Below are 18,797 nucleotides of genomic sequence, written 5' to 3' on the forward strand. Positions count from 1 at the left end.
GAACAGCTTGCGTACTGCGCGTAAGGACGTCACGTCTCTGAGCATGGTTGGTCCTGCGGATCCAGTTGGTTTCTGCGCAGACGTCCCTGTTTAAGGTGAGTCTTGCGGGTCCAACTGGGCTCTGCTGGGACCTACCTCAAATTATATACAGACCAATTTTTAGCGAGTTTTCTCAAACAACTTTCGAGTCATGAACTATTTAAAAATCTCTTAATATTGACAAATGAGCGTTTGTTAGCATTTGATATTGAGCTAAATTATGGAATAAATTAGAAAATATATAATTTTTTCTTTTACGAAGTAACGAGTAAGTATCTAAAAGCATTCATCACTCAAAAACAATCAAATATACATATAATAAATCAAAAATAAAATAATTTGAGCTAAGGTGACTTAGCTAGATTTGTAAACGAACTAAACTAAACTGACTCAGTTTGTGAACAAGCCAATCTATTTAACAATGCTAATAGCTTGTCCATATATTTAATTAAACTATTTAACCACATATCAATCCAATCCCTATTAAACACCACATATTTGTTAATGAATATTTTTATTTCATGCATTCATGCTCGCATCCTAACTATTTATTAAACAGATTATTATTGTTGTTGTTAATTCCATATATGAGTTATTAAAAAAGATGATGTAACGTGTTCCTTTCTATCTCACCACTACAAATACGCACCATCTACCCCCACCGCACTTGTTATAACTACTCCCTCATTCATCTCTTCCTCAAATCAAACTCTTAATTCAAGATTCTAAATCCAAACAAAACATGAAACAAGATTCCTCAAAGGACTTGGAGAAGTCCTATTTCGACGTACTCGGTTTATGTTGCTCCTCCGAGGTGCCATTGATAGAAAAGATCCTTAAACCTCTAGAAGGTGTTCATCATGTCTCCGTTGTCGTCCCCACCAGAACTGTTATTGTTGTTCATGATGTTGGTGCCATATCACAATCTCAAATTGGTATAGTTACTTGTACTTTTTCTGTTAATATTATTTTGTGTTTGAATCTGTTTCGAAACTGGATTAATATAGAGAATTAATATTAAGGGGACGTGCACTGTTCGGTTTGGATCGGTTTTAGGTTAAAACAAACCAAAAACGGAACTTTAGTGTCTGGATTTTTTTCAGTTTTGTTATTTAAGCTTGAAAAATTCGATTTGTTGTTTTTTTTCACTTTGTTACGTACAACCAAACTGTCGGTTTAAATCAGTTTTGTTTTGGTTTGAATTTTCTGGTTTTATAAAACACACCCTAATTAATATATTACTTAAAAATCATATATGAATAATAATTGTATAAATTGATGATGTATCTTTACTTTTATTCGGTGGGAAGATGCTAGTTATGACCGACCAAATGAAAAAAGCGTGAATAGGGATATCACGTAAAGATAAAGTATCTTGTACAGTGGTTTTATTATTATTATTATTATTATTATTATTATTATTATTTTATGTTATGAACCGTTACATGAATGGAATCCACTTAAATTTATGATTGATTGTGTTCACTGATCAACTTAGAAATTATCTTAAAAATATATATAGAACCGCTAACCAAGTCGTTGAAACTTGAAACTGTTTAACCGTAAAAGCCGAACTGTGAACCAAACAGTTTGACTCTTAACTGCCCGACTTGCCTCGGTTTCACTTATTGGTTCCATGATATTTTAACATCGCTAACTTATTCTATGTAAGCATGATATCATTTTCCTTTCAGAGCTAAATTTATAAGATCTAATAAAATAATATTTGTTTGATATGATATACATAAATCGTTATGACGCTATTACATAACGATATGCTATGACGCTATTATATAAATATCTTTTGTAACGCACTGTAAAAAAATTGTAAAGATAAGGATAAAGATTGTAAAAAGTATTCTAAAAGTGAAATAAAAGAAAATAAGCAAAAAGGGTAAATTGAAATAAAGAAGCAATAAAGTAAATAAAAAGAAGGAAAAAGGTAACAAAGTTATATAAAAATTAAATTATATAATTTTTGTTATAATAATAAGATAAAGGTACAAGTTTTCAAGAAGAGTGAAACCTGGAGGCATGGTCTGCCAATGTTTTGTTGCTTTTTTAAACAATAATTAATGATTTAATATTTTAAAGTTTGGTTATAAAGTTTTCGTAATTGATAAAACCTTCTTTCCTTCTATAAATACTCTTGTTGGTACATTTTTAGCCTAAATAATATTTATTTTTCCTTTCTAAACTTTGAAATTACATATTTTCTCAAATCATGCTTAAAGAGCATTGTACATTTTGCATTAAAAACTTGTATTTTAAAGAAATATGTAATTTTAAAAGTTTAGGAAGAAAAAATATGTAAAAATCCTTTTAATTTAAATGAAGTTTCTGACCAAAATAAAATTCTATATTCATGTTTGTGGTTGTTTTTCTTTTCCCATGGAAATAAAGTTGTTGGAAGAAACGTAACGTTTCTTGGTTCTTTTTCGTTTGTGGAAGATGAGGGATGAACCCAACACTTTTAAAAGTGGTGCCCAACAAAAAAACATTTATTCATATATATATATATATATATATATATATATATATATATATAAATCTTTACTTATATAAAACTAGTTTAAATAATAAAGAATTATTTTAATATTTTTTAATTATTAAGAATTTTCATAAGCCATATGAATCGACTAAACTGCCTAAACCGAAGAAAGTCAATCAGTTAAGATGGTTTGCAGCCGGCCATTTAGCATTTAATATAAACGTTTTAAAATAAAAAGCTACGTATACACATGACACATGAATAATTCTTAATTTTAAAATTATTACCAATTTATACTTTTTTTTTCTGTCTAAAACCGCACCGCCAAAAAGGAAAACCGTGAAAACCAACGGCTTGCCAAACCCATCCAAGGCCAGTATAGTTTTCCCTTCTTTTCAAAATTGTGAATATTGATTTAGCCTAAAATATACGTCAAAACCGGCTGAACCAAACATAAACATCTGTAATATCTGATTTACCTAGTAATTATTTTTTTAATTTTGTTTCCCTTTTAGTACATGTCATGTTTAATTGACCTTTATTTTTTTTTGTGTTTATAAAATTAACCTGATTTTTGTGTGTTTACTAAAATTGTAATACAATAATAGTACGATGACGATTACTAAAAAACAAATTGATGATTATTTTATATTATTGAAGTTTACACATTCTAAGATGATAAAAATAACTTTTCAACCTTGGGTTACTTGATACAGAGGATCAACCAGTTTCACTATCAAAGAACATGTTTTTTATTTTAAATTTATTTATTTATTATTATGTTTTTATAACTAACCAACTAATAATTTTATTAATACTTTATAGTAACAATTACATCGAAACAGAAGGCAAGCTGGCAACAAGCTGCGGCGCTATTCCTTTTTCAAATTGCAAAACTCAATCTTGTAAAAACCACATTTGATCTTGGAGTCATAACATTACTATGCATGACCCGTTGTACTCGGGCAATTTAGATTACTTGATACGGAGGATCAACCAGTTTCACTATCAAAGAACATGCGTTTTATTTTAAATTTAAATTTATTTCCCTACACAAATTCGTGATGAACGAAAACACTACAGAAAACTCATAAGAACAGGTCTAGTCTAAACGGGTTGTCTGGTTCGGTTCGGATTGAACTGACGAGTTCACAAATTGGCGTTGGCCCGTTTAACTTTTTTTTATTTTAGTTCTTTTTCATTGTTTTTTTCATGTTATAACTTAAAATGGTTGGTTACTTTACGCCAAAGTTTTAACGCTATAAGAGAAATTGGTATTAACTTTCATAATTTACACGTAATTTTTTAATATGCATTTTATTTTTATTTTTATTTTTTTGCTATAAATTTGTAGTTTTAGAGTAAAAATGCCCTGCTCGTGTCAATTTATAGTTTTTGCTATAATATGACTCTTTTTTTAAATCGAGTTAAATATGCCCTCCTCGTGTCAACCTATGAATACCGTGTTGTGTATTCACGTGTCTGATATGATTTTCGAGTCCGTGTCGTGTTTGGCTTCTAACCAGCAAATAAAAACCGTTTAAACTCATATAAAATCAATTAATCCCCAAAAATAATATGTGTGTGTATGCATATATTTATTTATTCGTGAGTTGATAAACACAAATATGGGACTGAATCAAATCGGTGTGGGCCTAAATTTTGGTATTGATACTCTAGCTTATTCTCGTTAACGAGTTGTGAAGAGATGAAAATGCCCTCATAAATATATAAAAAGAATGTGTTAATATTGTTCCTAACTGAATCTTAAATTAGCGATGACAAGCTTAGTTATTTATGCCGAGTTTTTTTCTTCAATTAAGATACAACTTTTAGTGACATGTTTTTCTTAATTCTTATACGTATCAAGTACTAGTATTTTTAATTTTTAATTTTATTTTTTAAACAATCAGTTAAGGCGCTAAACCAAGCGAGATTAGAAGCAAATGTGAGGATGAAAGGCGATCAAAGTTACCGAAACAAGTGGCCGAGCCCTTATGCAGTGGTGTGTGGTGTCTTACTTTTGCTGTCATTTTTGCAATATGTTTATTCGCCATTTAAATGGTTGGCTCTTGGAGCCGTCGCTGTCGGGATTGTACCACTGATTTTGAAAGCTATTGCTTCACTACGGAACCTTCGAATCGACATCAATGTTCTCATGATCATAGCAGGTACACAATCTGACTAATAATAAATGATAACAGTTATAATACTCATATAATAATAGATACAAAAGTTTTAATGTTTATACTAAATAACAATGTTATCTAGGGCAGGTATTAATCGTGTCAGGTCAAACAAGACCCTTATTTTTTTGTCCGTGTCAAAGACGTCAACCCTAACCACATACACTTAAAATCACGAAACCCAAACACGACCTGTTTAACCCACATATTTAAACGTGGCCAACGGGTTGGCGGGTGTAACCACGTTGTAAACATGTCAAACATGGTGTAAAACGGGTAAGTGGGTCGACCTGAGCTGTATAAATAAACGGGTTAAACAAGTCAACCTGAACACGACCCGATTTTAAACAGTTAAGTATGCCAACCCAAAACCTAATTATTTATGTGTCGCTTTGGCTCATGTTGTGTCGGAGGTAGCCGCCCCTAAATTATTATCATAAACGGTTTAGTGAATCGACTTGTTTGGGTCGGGTGACAATGAATTTTGAGAAATGGACTTTATTAAAGAGAGGATAATTCACATTCAATACATATTATTTTGAATTATTCTTTCCCACCACCAAGTTCATCATATTTATGGAATGTCCATAATTGCATCTTTCCTTTAATTTTGATATGTAACCGTACATTGTAATTTCCTTCATTCATGCTTTCTCTTTGTATTTAAACGTATCGATGAGAAAGACAACATTTTACACAATAATATATCATTCTTATATGATATCAAAGCCTTTGAAGAAACCTTCCATATCCCTATTTTTTTTTCTGCGAGCTCACACTAATCATCCTCCTTTTCCATCCCCTCCAAATCTCATCCCACTTATAATTTCAAGCAGCCTTTCCCCTGTCTAATTTCATGGCATCTTCCAGTGACTTAACTGTCAACAATATAAACACCTCAACCAACACACCCACATCTAATGGAAATTGCCCATTTCTTAGCCGATGTCAATGGTGTCACACCAAAGGCCACAGCATTGCAAGTTGCAAATTTTTTTCAGAAGATGCTATCTAACACACTTTACCGCCATTTACTCATAACGTGCATGTCTCTAAAACATCTCCACATGTGAATATGATGCGTGTTCAAAACAACTCAACACAAACAAATTGGCTTCTTGATAGCGGTGCGTCACATCACGTGACAAACGACCTAAATGCATTGTATCTTCATGTACCCTATGTTGGTACCAACAAACTCATAATCGGTGATGGCTCGTCACTTACAATAACTCATATTGGTTCAATCATAATCCACACACCAAACAAACCACTAGTCTTAAAACACGTTCTTTGTGTTCCCTCGATTTCTCGGAATATTATTTCTATACCCTGATTATGTCACGACAATAACTTTTCGATCAAATTTTATGATTCTATTTTTGTCATAAAGGATTGAAGTTCCAAAACCCCTCTTCTTAAAGGGACGACAACTAACGGGATATATGAAATTCACTCTTCACTCTCACTGCCTCCTCCCGCAACATTCTCACTACAAAAGACAACATTCAAGCATTGGCATCATCGTTTGGGCCACCCAAATAGTAAAATTTTGCAATTTTTATCCTCTTTCATTTCTTGCGCTTCCAACTCCGAAAATAATTGCAACTCTTGTCATATACACAAAATCCATAAGCTACCTTTTTATCAATCTACCTTATCTTCTAAAGCCCCTCTTGATTTAATTTTTTCAGATGTATGGTCATCACCAATTGTTTCTTTTGACGGATACAAATACTACATCATATTTGTAGACCATTTCACCAAATACACATAGATATACCCATTAAAAAATAAATCCAACTCGCTCTCAATTTTCATACGTTTTCAAAACTTAGTGGAAAACTATTTTCAAACAAAATCAAACAACTATTTTCCGATAATGGAGGAGAATACATAAAGCTATCTTCTCATCTTCAATCATGCGGTATGTCACACCTCACCTCCCCCCTCACACTCCCGAACACAATGGCTTTGCCGAACGTCAACATCGACACATTGTCGAAACTGGCTTATCTCTCATGTCACATGCTAAGTGTCACACCCCGACCAAAGGCGGCGGAACATGCAGAGGTGTAACGATTGTCCATAAGCACATGACACTAATTAAAGTGACAGTATTTAATAAACTCATTTCATTTCACAACATCAAAAATGTCACATAACAATTATCCATAAAATAACCATAAACAAGATATCACAAAATATGGCAAATTTGATATTGTTCATTTTTACTAATATCCTAAGGTCTTTGATGTCATTTTCTTCACAATAATAAATCAACCAAGATGCAAACCTGCAACATTTCATAAAATAAAGTTTGTCAACACAAAGGTTGGTGAGCAATTCATAAGTTTAATCATATTAGTATATAATAAAGATAGCCACAAAACTTGCATACGAAACGATAAATAAAGGTGGTAATTTGGATAAATAGATATCGTTAAACACATTAGCGACACCTAGCTATAAGGGGATGCCAAATAGTCTAGGATTTTATAGTTATCGTTAATTGCATTACGTTAACGACACCTTGCTATAAGGGGATGCCAAATAGTCTAGGATTTTATAGTTCCACCAACCAAAAGCAATAAACACATAGGAATATAAGCATAGAACACCAAATCGAGCAATTATTTAGGTAAAGTATACAACTACGTTTGTGGTTTAAGATTCAAATATAAAGCATTTTGTTGAATAAGTATGAAATGTCACCCCAAAATAAAAGATGGAAAATGGGGTATGAAGTACTCACCTTCAAGTAGTAAACTTGAAAGATGATAATTTGGAGATTTGTCGGAACGACGAGTTTAACGCACAATGCCTAAAAAGAAAAGAAGTCTTAAATTTAGAAAGGTTGTCTTGAAGGTCTTTAAACAAAATAAATGTTGAGAAATGTAAATAATTATAGTTCAAGGTTTAAAATGTAACTATTTAAGAATTTATAATAATAACCCTTTAAAAATATAAGTTTGCTCGAAACCGGGTTAAAGTATCTAATCTTATTATTTACTTAACCTATGTTAAGTAATAAGGTGGGTAAAATGCAAGAATGCAAATCCCTTTGGAATAAAGATACTAAAACGGTTTTTTTTATCGAGTGTTCGGGTTGTCGGTTCGGGTCTTGATAATTAGTCAAACCCAAAGTCAACTTTCCAAAATATTGTAGTTCCATTGTTTTAGAACTAACAACGCACGTTAAGCGAGTGTTCGGTCTTGTCGGTCCAAACTTTGTTATGAGATCAAGTTGGATCCAACATTTCCAAGTACTTAAGAAAATATTTAAAAATCAGTTTGTAACTATTTTTAAAGACATATACAAGTCTTGATGGCTAAAAAAAACACACTTGTGTGTCTTAAGCGAGTACGAATCGGTTTGGTTTCCACATGTTCAAACACTAAAGAACTTGTATAATAATGTACAAATAAAAAAAATACTTTAAGTTTTACAACCAAAAGTTCGGTTTTCGGTTCGGATCGTGTTTCGGGTTAAGACCGAGGTAAGATTCTACAAACCCATAACCATAGAATTTTTAAAAATGATTTTAGAAACTTAGATCTAACAATAAGTATGTTTAAACAATTATTTAACAAAACTAGTAACAAAGTTCGGTTTACGGTTTAGAGCTATTTACGGTTAAACCGAAGCATAGACTCTTAAAAACCCATAACCATGGAACTTGTAAACATTACTAACAAACTAAAATAAGCAAGATTAATATGTATGTAAAGTTATATAGATGTATATATATCAAGGACACAAAGTCCTCCATGAAGCCTTGCCTTATGAGGTCCGAAACCTCACCGACCGGAATCGGAGAAGTAACTACCAAAGATAAACAAGGGGTGTATATTATATATATGTTGCACAACCATAAACAAGTATTAATAAGGCTACATAAACTAATTAAGATGAAAGACTAAAAACCTTCAAGAACACTTAAGAAGATAACCTTGAACCTTTGATGTTTGAGAGAGTTTTTTTTTTGGAGTTGTAGCAAGGGAAAATGAAGAGGAAATGTGGTGTATATATAGAGTAATGTTGGTGGTCAAATATGGGTGTGAGACCCAAGAGTTTTCATGCAAAATGGATCAAGACAAAAACACAAAACAACAAAAAATAATAATAATAATAATAATAAATAAATAAATAAAAATAAAAATAAAGGTAGGATGTTTTCAAGACCCAACAAGTGTGAAACAATATTGTAACATAAATCCATCATTTTGATTATAACATAAGCTTCGGTTTACAAATCGGGTCGGTTTACATAATAAACAAATACAAAAACGAATACAAACAAGACCCGAAATTGACGAATGTCACACTAAGCTACCTCTTCATTATTGGCCTTTTGCCTTTACCACTGCTGCCTATCTCATAAACCGACTACCCACACCAACCCTTCAAAACACTTCACCATATCATTGTCTCTTCAACAAATATCCAAACTATGACAAACTACGAATTTTTGGTTGCCTTTGCTATCCTTGGCTTCGTCCATATTCTCCACATAAACTTTATCCTAAATCTACACCTTGCATTTTTGTCGGGTATTCTTCTACTAAAAGTGCGTATTATGCACTTGATCCCCTCACAAACAAAATATACACATCTAGACATATTAAATTTGTTAGAAAATGAATTTCCTTACGAAATTCTCACTAACACTTCAGAATCACCTATTGACCCCACTCCTTGGTTGCCTATTACTATACCCATTACTTCCACTACAAATTCCAACTTCACCACAACAATCTTGACGGGCACACACGCCACATCAACCTCGTCACCAACTACATCAAATAACAACTCAACCAATCACATCATGCTTTCCCCTGACATCTCACAAAATAATAACACAAACACCCTTCCACACACCTCAAATCAAAACTCTTAACTCCACATCAGAACCGGATACTACAACTGACACCGCACCACCATCCGCAAATCAGCCAACCTCACCACAATCCAATACTTCCCAACCAAACCCCGACACTGCACCGCCATCCCCCACTCAACCAACCTCACCGCAATCCAATACTTCCCAACCAAACTCCGAAGCTCAACCTATTCCTCCTACCCGTCAACGCAAACCAAATCCACGTTATCATAGTGCTAATTTTCAACTATACACCGCAACAAATGGCCCAATAACCGAACCATCTACTATAACCCAAACACTCAAAACACCCGTTGTGGCGTAATGCTATGACGGAAGAGTTTCAAGTTCTTTTAAACAACCAAACTTGGACGCTTGTTCCACCAACTTCTGCTTCAAATCTTGTCGGGAGCAAATGGGTGTTCCGTACAAAATACAAACCTGATGGCTCTGTCGAACGCCTTAAAGCTCGTCTAGTCGCAAAAGGTTTTCATCAAAGACCAGACATTGATTATGGTGAAACATTTAGTCCGGTCGTGAAACCGGCCACCCTTCGCCTCATTCTTTCCCTAGCCGTGTCACATCATTGGAAACTTCACCAACTCGATGTGAACAATGCTTTCCTTCAAGGTACCTTAACCGAAGATGTATATATGGCTCAACCGCCCAGATTTGTTGATCCATCCTCCCCGTCTCATATTTGTAAACTAAATAAAGCTATCTATTACCAAGAACTTAAAGCATATCTCCACTCCAAAAATTTCAAACCTACAGTTTCTGGCCCATCATTGTTCATCCACAACTCCAATTCCTCTCCTATATTTATCCTTGTATATGTCGATGATATTATAATCACCGGACCATCTCCTCAAAACATCGATATTTTCATAAAAAATCTAGCCACAAAATTCTCTCTCAAGGACCTTGGCGACTTAACGAACTTCCTAGGAGTCGAGGTTCTACCTCATCCTCATGGTCTACTTCTTTCCCAAACTAAATACATCAACGATACTGAAGAAACGTGGATCTACTCACTGGTAGCAGATCTACTTTCCTCGGGTGTGATTATACTATTTCACCGATGGTTCTTCTGGATCAATGTTCTTCCACCTACAAAATGAACAGCGCCGTTACTTACCCTTCAGAAAGGGACAGAGGGGTCCTCTTTGGGGTAACCCTCCGGCGTGAGAATAAGTATGTGTAGGAGAAGATAATAATGTCAGAGTAAGGGAATTTGGAGAGTGTTGCTTAACCGCTCAATACTGTATGTTACTCTGTATGATTATGTGATTGTCTCTCTGTGTATGAGAAAGTAACTGACTAGGGCTGCCTGTCAGTGAATGTAATTGAATATGCTTCAATGTGAATCAATGTGTCTGTAACTGTGTCAGTTATGATGTATTTATAGTGCTAGGGTTTCCACTGATTGAGCTGAGACCAAATTAGGGTTTCGTTGGCCTCCTCCAATCGATTTGCGCCACGTGTCCTTGGAGACACCTGGTGCTTTTTCATTGGTTATAATCACGTGGTAACCCATGAGTCATGCTGAGCTGTCCATCTTTCATTTAGCAGCTGTCAACATCAGCATATCCTTATTCCTTAAAAAGATGCCTTCTGGAAGGTTGTCTGACGTGCACAATCAAGGTTGCCCTAATCCTGATTTGGATAAGGACGAGGTTGATTATGTGCATGTGTGATATGCGCCCATCCTGAGGATGCGCGAGGTCTTCTCTTTATTCTCACGCGCAGATGTGATACGCACAAGCATGTAATACGCGTCACGCGCGGATGCCCCACGCGCAACTGTGAATTGGGTGGGCATGTATGATGCGCGAGCATGTGATATGCGCCGCGCGCGGATGCGCCACGCACGATGTGATATGCATAAGCATATATGATGCGTGAGCATGTGATACGCGCGAGCATATGTGATGCATGAGCATATGTAATGCGTGAGCATATGTGATGCTTGAGCATATGTGATATGTGCAAACATGTGATGCTTGAGCATATGCGATATGCGCTGTGCTCATAAGTTTTGGCTTTGTGCCTTGACAATTATCTTTGATTTCTAATGTCTTGTATATATCTTGTGGGTTGACCCGCCCCGCTCGATGTTGAGGCGGGTACATACCTCTTCAGATACATTACAACGTGCCAAAATGAGTGATTGTAATCCGATAGCCACACCAATAACTTGTTCTGAACCCATCACCTTGCATGGAGGAACACTTCTTTCCAACCCCACTGATTATAGAGCCATAGTGGGAGCTCTACAATACTTATCTCTCACACGGCCTGACATAGCTTTCACCGTCAACAAACTATCTCAATTTATGCATGCACTAACATCTGTGCATTGGAGTGCTCTCATACGATTGCTTCGATATCTCCATGGCACCATAGGTAATGGCCTCTTGATACAAAGTGCATCTCCAATGCAACTTCACGCCTTTACTGATGCTGATTGGGCAGGTGATAAAGACAATTATCGAGCACTACCGGTTACATCGTCTATCTCGGTTCAAACCCCATAGCATGGAGCTCCAAACGACAAAGCACTCTTGCCCGCTCATCTACCGAAGCAGAATTTCGGGCCGTAGCCTCCACCACAACCGAGGTTATATGGCTCAAGTCACTTATGCATGAACTTGGCTTTACATCAGCCACTACTCCAACGATTTTTTGTGATAACTTGAGTGCAACACAATACTCCGCCAATCCAGTTTTTCATTCTCGCATGAAACATCTAGCACTTGATTTTCATTTTGTTCGCGAGAAAGTACATGACCGTTCCATAAGGGTAACACATACTGCCGGGGATGATCAATTGGCTGATGCACTCACCAAGCCACACCCACGTTCAAGATTTCATCAACTTATTTCCAAAATCGGACTTGTCAAACGACCATCCATTTTGAGTGAGCATATTAAAGAGAGAGAATAATTCACATTCAATACATATTATTTTGAATTATAATTCTTTCCCACCAACAAGTTCATCATATTTATGGAATGTTCATAATTGCATCTTTCCTTTAATTTTGATATGTAACCGTATATTCATGCTTTCTCTTTGTATTTAAACGTATTACCATGAATGAGAAAGACAACATTTTACACAATAATATATCATTCTTTTAGACTTCAGGTCAAAATGGTTCCTTTCAAAGAAAGTATCAGCTTGGTTGGGGTCAAAATGTCAGGTCGGGTCATGTTACTGGTCGAAACTAGTTCTGGTCAACAGGTCTGTTTTAAAAAAGTTTACAAATCTTTTGCAGTTGCTGGGTCCATAATACTTAAGGACTACTGGGAAGCGGGGACGATTGTGTTTCTTCTAACCATCTCCGAATGGCTAGAGACGCGAGCCAGCCACAAGGCCACTGCGGTGATGTCATCGTTAATGAGCATAGCCCCTCAAAAGGCTGTGCTCGCTGACACTGGCGAAGAAGTCAACACTAAGGAAGTTATGGTCAACACCAGACTGGCAGTCAAAGCTGGGACCATGATCCCCATTGACGGGGTAGTCGTTGAAGGGAACTGCGAAGTTGACGAGAAGGCGTTAACCGGTGAATCGTTTCCCGTGTCCAAACAAGTGGATTCCATTGTTTGGGCCGGCACGGTCAACTTAAATGGTACATTTTAATCTTCAATTGTCATTTGACATAATAAGTCAAAGTTTGACTTGAATGTGTTTTTTTTTTCAGGTTATATTAGTGTGAAAACTACTGCTCTAGCTGATGCTTGTGTGGTGGCAAAGATGGCGAAGCTCGTTGAAGAAGCTCAAAACAGTAAATCTAAAACTCAGCGATATGTTGACAAAATCGCCAACTATTACACCCCCGGTACAGTTAAAACTTCTTTATATATATATATAACTTCTTCATGGAAGAAATAACTCTTACTTGAAATTGGATCACTAAATAAATGCTCTAATTGAGCTGAGCTTAAATGAGCTACAACCTAAAACTAAGTTTGTTTAATAAACGAGCACAGGCTAGAGTTGGCTCGCTAGCCTAAACGAGCCTATTTTTATATAATTTTTTGTTAATATATTTAATAGATTTTTATATAGTTATTATTATTATTATTATCATCATTGTTATATGTATAAAATTATGATAAAAAAACTAATATTTTCTTTTTCAGTGTTTTAATTTTCAATTTCATGTTTCAAATAAAAATACAAAAATCATATTATTTCAGTATTATTCTAATAAAATTATACTATTTAAGTATTATTCTAATATTGCTATATTAGTTAAATATTCTTTCAACATTATTCTAATATTATTTCAGTATTATTCTAATATAATTATATTATTTAAATATGATTCTAATATTAAAACAGCTAATAATGCTGATGTCACTTGAGTTTTGCAGCTGTGTGTATAGTAGCCATATGCTTAGCTGGCGTACCGGCTGCTTTACGTGTTCATGATGTTCAAAAATGGTTCCACTTGGCGTTGGTGGTTTTGGTAAGCGCGTGCCCATGCGCGCTTATTTTGTCTACACCGGTTGCAGCATTTTGTGCATTGTCAAAAGCTGCAACATCCGGACTGTTAGTTAAAGGGGCGGAATACCTTGAGACACTTTCTAAAGTGAAGTTTATTTGTTTTGACAAAACGGGCACAATTACTAAAGGAGAGTTCTCGGTTTCTAGCTTCCATCCGCTTGTTGACAATCACAAATTGCTATACTGGTAAATTATTCATAAACTCACTCTATATTTCTAGGGGTGTGTGTGGGACGGGTTTTGGCTCGAACCGTACCAAAAACACAAAATTCTGTTTTTGGGTTGCTTTAAAATTGTTCAGATTTGTTTTTTTCAGCCTTTGGTTTTCACAATGGTTTTGGTTCGGTTTTGTTTTTTTCCGGTTTTACCTTTTGGCCTTAAAACTTTGGGCTGAAAAAAATTTGCCCAAAATAATGAATTCGGGCCTGAAATATTTTGGGTTACACCATTTACTAATTTTGTACATAATAATTAAAGGAGAGTTCTCGGTTTCTAGCTTCCATCCGCTTGTTGACAATCACAAATTGCTATACTGGTAAATTATTCATAAACTCACTCTATATTTCTAGGGGTGTGTGTGGGACGGGTTTTGGCTCGAACCGTACCAAAAACACAAAATTCTGTTTTTGGGTTGCTTTAAAATTGTTCAGATTTGTTTTTTTCAGCCTTTGGTTTTCACAATGGTTTTGGTTCGGTTTTGTTTTTTTCCGGTTTTACCTTTTGGCCTTAAAACTTTGGGCTGAAAAAAATTTGCCCAAAATAATGAATTCGGGCCTGAAATATTTTGGGTTACACCATTTACTAATTTTGTACATAATAATTAAAACCGGTTTTTGGGTTTGGTTTTTGGTTGACAGAAAACCAGAAGCTGCACCGAAAAATATTTTTTCTTAAAAAGAGCATAAAACTAAATATTAGACTGTTTCTTTTAGGGGAAATATGTAAATGCCCCTTTCTTTTAAAACTAGTTTTTTTTCCTTATTTTACATGTTTCACCCACTGCAATACGAAATCCCAAATCGACCCATTTTGTATGTAAACGGGTCAAAACCGACATCTAATTTTGTTTATGGGCTATTTGAAGGGTTTCGAGTCTAGAGAGCAAATCTAGTCATCCAATGGCTGCAGCACTTGTAGACTATGCACGCGCTAACTCAGTCGAACCGCAACCCGACAACGTGGAGGAGTTCAAAGATTTTCCTGGGGAAGGAATTTATGGAAAGATTGATGGGAAAGATATTTATATTGGAAACCAAAAGATTGCCGTTAGAGCAGGGTGTTCACAAGGTAAACATAAAACAGTTTTCGAACACCTTTTATATCTCATTTTAACTACTTGAGATCGGCTCACTGAAAACTTGAATCGAGCTAGCTTTAAGAAGCTCAATCTCGAGCTTGTTTGGAGCCCATTTATCAAAATGAGCTTGATCCTGAGCTTCACATATCGAGTTTAACTAGGCTCACAGTTCTAAACGAGCCTGATATTTATGTTATTTTTATTTAAGATACTACATATATATATTTAGAAAATAGTTACTATTATATTCACAGCGCCATAATTAGATGTCATTTTACATGAGTGTAAATGAGCCGAGCCACTCGTTGAGTACTCGAGATTAGCTTACCAAAAGCAAGAACTGAACTAGACTTAAACGAGCTCAAGCTCGAGCCTTTTTGGAGCCGATTTAATAGACGAGATCGAGTATTCGCTTCACAAATTGAGCTTTACTAGGCTCGTGAGTCAAAACAAGCGTGTTATTAATACAGTTTTTATTTAATATATTAAATATGTATATACATAATAACTATTATATTGTATATAGATAATTATGTTAAAAAGACAAAGTAGCATATATTATGTAATATATGAAAATTATTATTATAAATGCATATTAAAACAGTTATACATGAACACAAAATAAAATAATTAGTAAATAATAAACGAGACGGGCCCGGTCCGTGCTCGAGCTTGAAATCTACTCATGAGCCAAGCTCGGGTACTAAAAATAGAGCTCGAAACTCGTTAAGTTAAACGAGCTGTGCTCGAGCTTAGGTGAGCTCGGGTTAGGCTCGGCTTATTACATATTTTTACTCCCATTATGTTTTCTAACTTGTTTATTGAACTATTATTAGTTCCAATGAATCGGGGTGAAAATAATGAAGGGAAATCGACTGGTTACATATTCGTGGGGCCCACACAAGCGGGAACCTTTAGTCTCTCTGATTCGTGTCGGATTGGCGTAAAAGAAGCACTCAAGGAGCTTAAATTAATGGGGATCCGAACTGCCATGCTTACGGGCGATTGTGAAGCTGCAGCCGATTATGCACAAAATCAGGTGAATAGAAACTTCTTGTTTTCAATACTAGATGTGTTTTTTTCAATAAACGGGTTCATTGAGTTAAATACTATCTCTTATGGGTTGAATCATAAAATTTAACCTGTTAAAAATTAAGGAAAGTTAGTTGGTTGTTCGACAAAAATCTCAACGCGTTTATTTATAAATAGGTTTATTTGATTTTTAATATTATCTCTAATGGGGTTAAATCTTTTAACCCGTTAGAGATAAAAAAAAAGTAGTCAGTTAGTTGTAAGACAAAATTTTCAACCCGTTTATATGCAAATGAATGAACTTATTAAAAATATAACTTTTGTAATCACTTAAGTATTTATATAACATTTTTCTGGAAATGCACCAACAAGCGGTTGCTGGTCAACGAACATGAACCAACGCGCTTCAGCCCGTTTATGCCTGAACGGGTAAATAAAAAAGTAGCTAAAAGGAAAACAGGTTAAAAGTCACCAAAACTGTATGTTTACTAACCCTTACATATTTCGACCCGTTAACCACCATACCTGACCCGACCCATCTAATTCGCCCGTTTATTTTGCAGTTAGGAGGGGCATTAGATGTGATTCATGCAGGACTTTTACCCCAAGACAAAGCAAAAATAATAAAAGAAATTCAAAAAGAATCGAAAACTGCGATGGTCGGTGACGGGCTAAACGATGCACCCGCTTTAGCCACAGCCGACATCGGGATCTCAATGGGTGTTTCGGGATCCGCACTAGCAAACGAAACTGGCCATGTAATCTTAATGTCAAATGATATCAGAAAAATCCCGGTAGCTGTGAAACTAGCGAGAAAAGCCCGCAGAAAAATATTCGAAAACATATTTATTGCAATCATCACGAAAGCTGCCATAATCGCATTAGCTATTGCGGGCCACCCTCTCGTGTGGGCCGCGGTTCTCGCAGATGTCGGGACGTGTTTGTTAGTGATTTTCAACAGCATGCTTTTGTTACAAGGTGTCACCTCAAAAGGCGTGAAAACGCATTCGGGTTCGCATAGTCATGCGCAATGCGTGTCGGGTACCAAGGTTCAAAAGCACGGTAGGTGTTGCGGTCACAGTCACGAAGATAATGCACACGAGTTGAAGCATTTGGTACAAGTAAAAGAAGAAACCGACGGTTGCTGCACGCATCACGATGATTATGATAATAATGCACCCGAACCGGAAGACAATGACGAGTGTTGTCATGATAATCACTGCACACAAGAGACGAAAGACGAGTGTTGCACTGACGTCACTCATGATGCCAGCGAAGGAAAACAGAAACACGGGTGTTGTGCTGATGACGACGAGGACGAGATACAAGAGGTGAAGCACGCTGTACAACCACAACATGCGTGTCAAACCGAGTGTAAACCAAAACAAGAAACCAAATGCCAAGAAACTAAATGCTGTAATGTGACTAAGGACTCGGAGTCACATTGTTCTGGGAATTCGGTTAATGAAACAAACGAGGATAATAAGCCGCATTGTCACTTGATCGAGGACACGAAGAAACATGATAACCATCATCATAACCATAGCCATTGCCACCACCATCATCATGGGTTGAAGAAGAGGCATGTAAGTTCATGCTGTAAAAGTTTTATAAGTTACAGATGTTGTGGGGCCCAGTCTTTGAGAGGTGGATTTAACAGGAAGGGGTATTTATCTGAGATTGTGATTCAGTGAATCTTTACAGTTTCTTAAGTGGGATTAATATAGATATTATATACATGATGAGTTGACATGTTAATCATGGGTGTAATAGAGGTATTGTTGCCAGTTTAGGAGTTTTATGGATTAGTTGGGCGTTGGTGCAATTTGGTATAACATAAGGTGTTAAGTTGAAATTTATACGAGTATGCGCATGTTTTATGACACGTACGGATGTGTAGATACAACCGAAAAACATAACTAGAACTGAACCACATAGGTTATGTCAGTTCTAGTTGAGTATTTCATTTCAGAAAGATGGTTTCTGTTTGGATACTGAACTAGAACCGACTAGACAATTTTTTTATTATATATATATGTGTGTGTGTGTGTGTGTGTTACTTTAAAATAAACCCAAGTGTAGGTTTCTAGTTTCCTTTGATGAAGTTAGCTATGCATGTTCTGAACTAAGGTACAAAGATATTATGCAAAGTCTTATTCGAGGGCGAGACTTTGGTTAAAGCTGAAAAAATAAAGGCGTGGGTGGCCGGGTGACAAGTAAATAACATTATGTCCCCGAATAAGGTTGGCGTAAATGTAATGATCAAATGAGAGTTTGAAACAGTTTGACGCACTGCAAATATCATCGAATCATGACAGCAAGAAATCCAGAAGTCCTATATTCTTTAGTCGGT

The 18,797-nt window shown here is 35.6% G+C and overlaps 1 protein-coding gene across 1 annotated transcript; it reads left to right on the forward strand.

Annotated features, from left to right (window-relative positions):
• Positions 1 to 734: 734 nt before the first annotated feature.
• LOC143559235 (putative inactive cadmium/zinc-transporting ATPase HMA3) lies at positions 735 to 18,292 on the forward strand. The gene is made up of 8 exons (XM_077047880.1): positions 735 to 974; positions 4,444 to 4,701; positions 12,881 to 13,234; positions 13,307 to 13,444; positions 13,983 to 14,301; positions 15,200 to 15,402; positions 16,249 to 16,451; positions 17,008 to 18,292. Exons 1-8 carry the CDS (start codon positions 782 to 784, stop codon positions 18,136 to 18,138), a joined length of 2,799 nt encoding a protein of 932 aa, XP_076903995.1. The 5' UTR covers positions 735 to 781; the 3' UTR covers positions 18,139 to 18,292.
• The last annotated feature ends 505 nt before the right edge of the window (positions 18,293 to 18,797 follow it).

The sequence above is a fragment of the Bidens hawaiensis genome, unplaced genomic scaffold (genome assembly GCF_021521415.1).
Source record: "Bidens hawaiensis isolate Kalapana, Puna unplaced genomic scaffold, B.hawaiensis_p1.1 tig00019793_1, whole genome shotgun sequence".
NCBI lineage: Eukaryota > Viridiplantae > Streptophyta > Magnoliopsida > Asterales > Asteraceae > Bidens > Bidens hawaiensis.

Coding starts and splice junctions, on each gene's coding strand:
- LOC143559235 (XM_077047880.1), top strand. CDS start 782: ATGAAACAAGATTCCTCAAAGGACTTGGAGAAGTCCTATTTCGACGTA. Junction 13,235..13,306: donor CGGCACGGTCAACTTAAATG/GTACATTTTAAT, acceptor TTTTTTTTTCAG/GTTATATTAGTGTGAAAACT. Junction 15,403..16,248: donor TAGAGCAGGGTGTTCACAAG/GTAAACATAAAA, acceptor AACTATTATTAG/TTCCAATGAATCGGGGTGAA.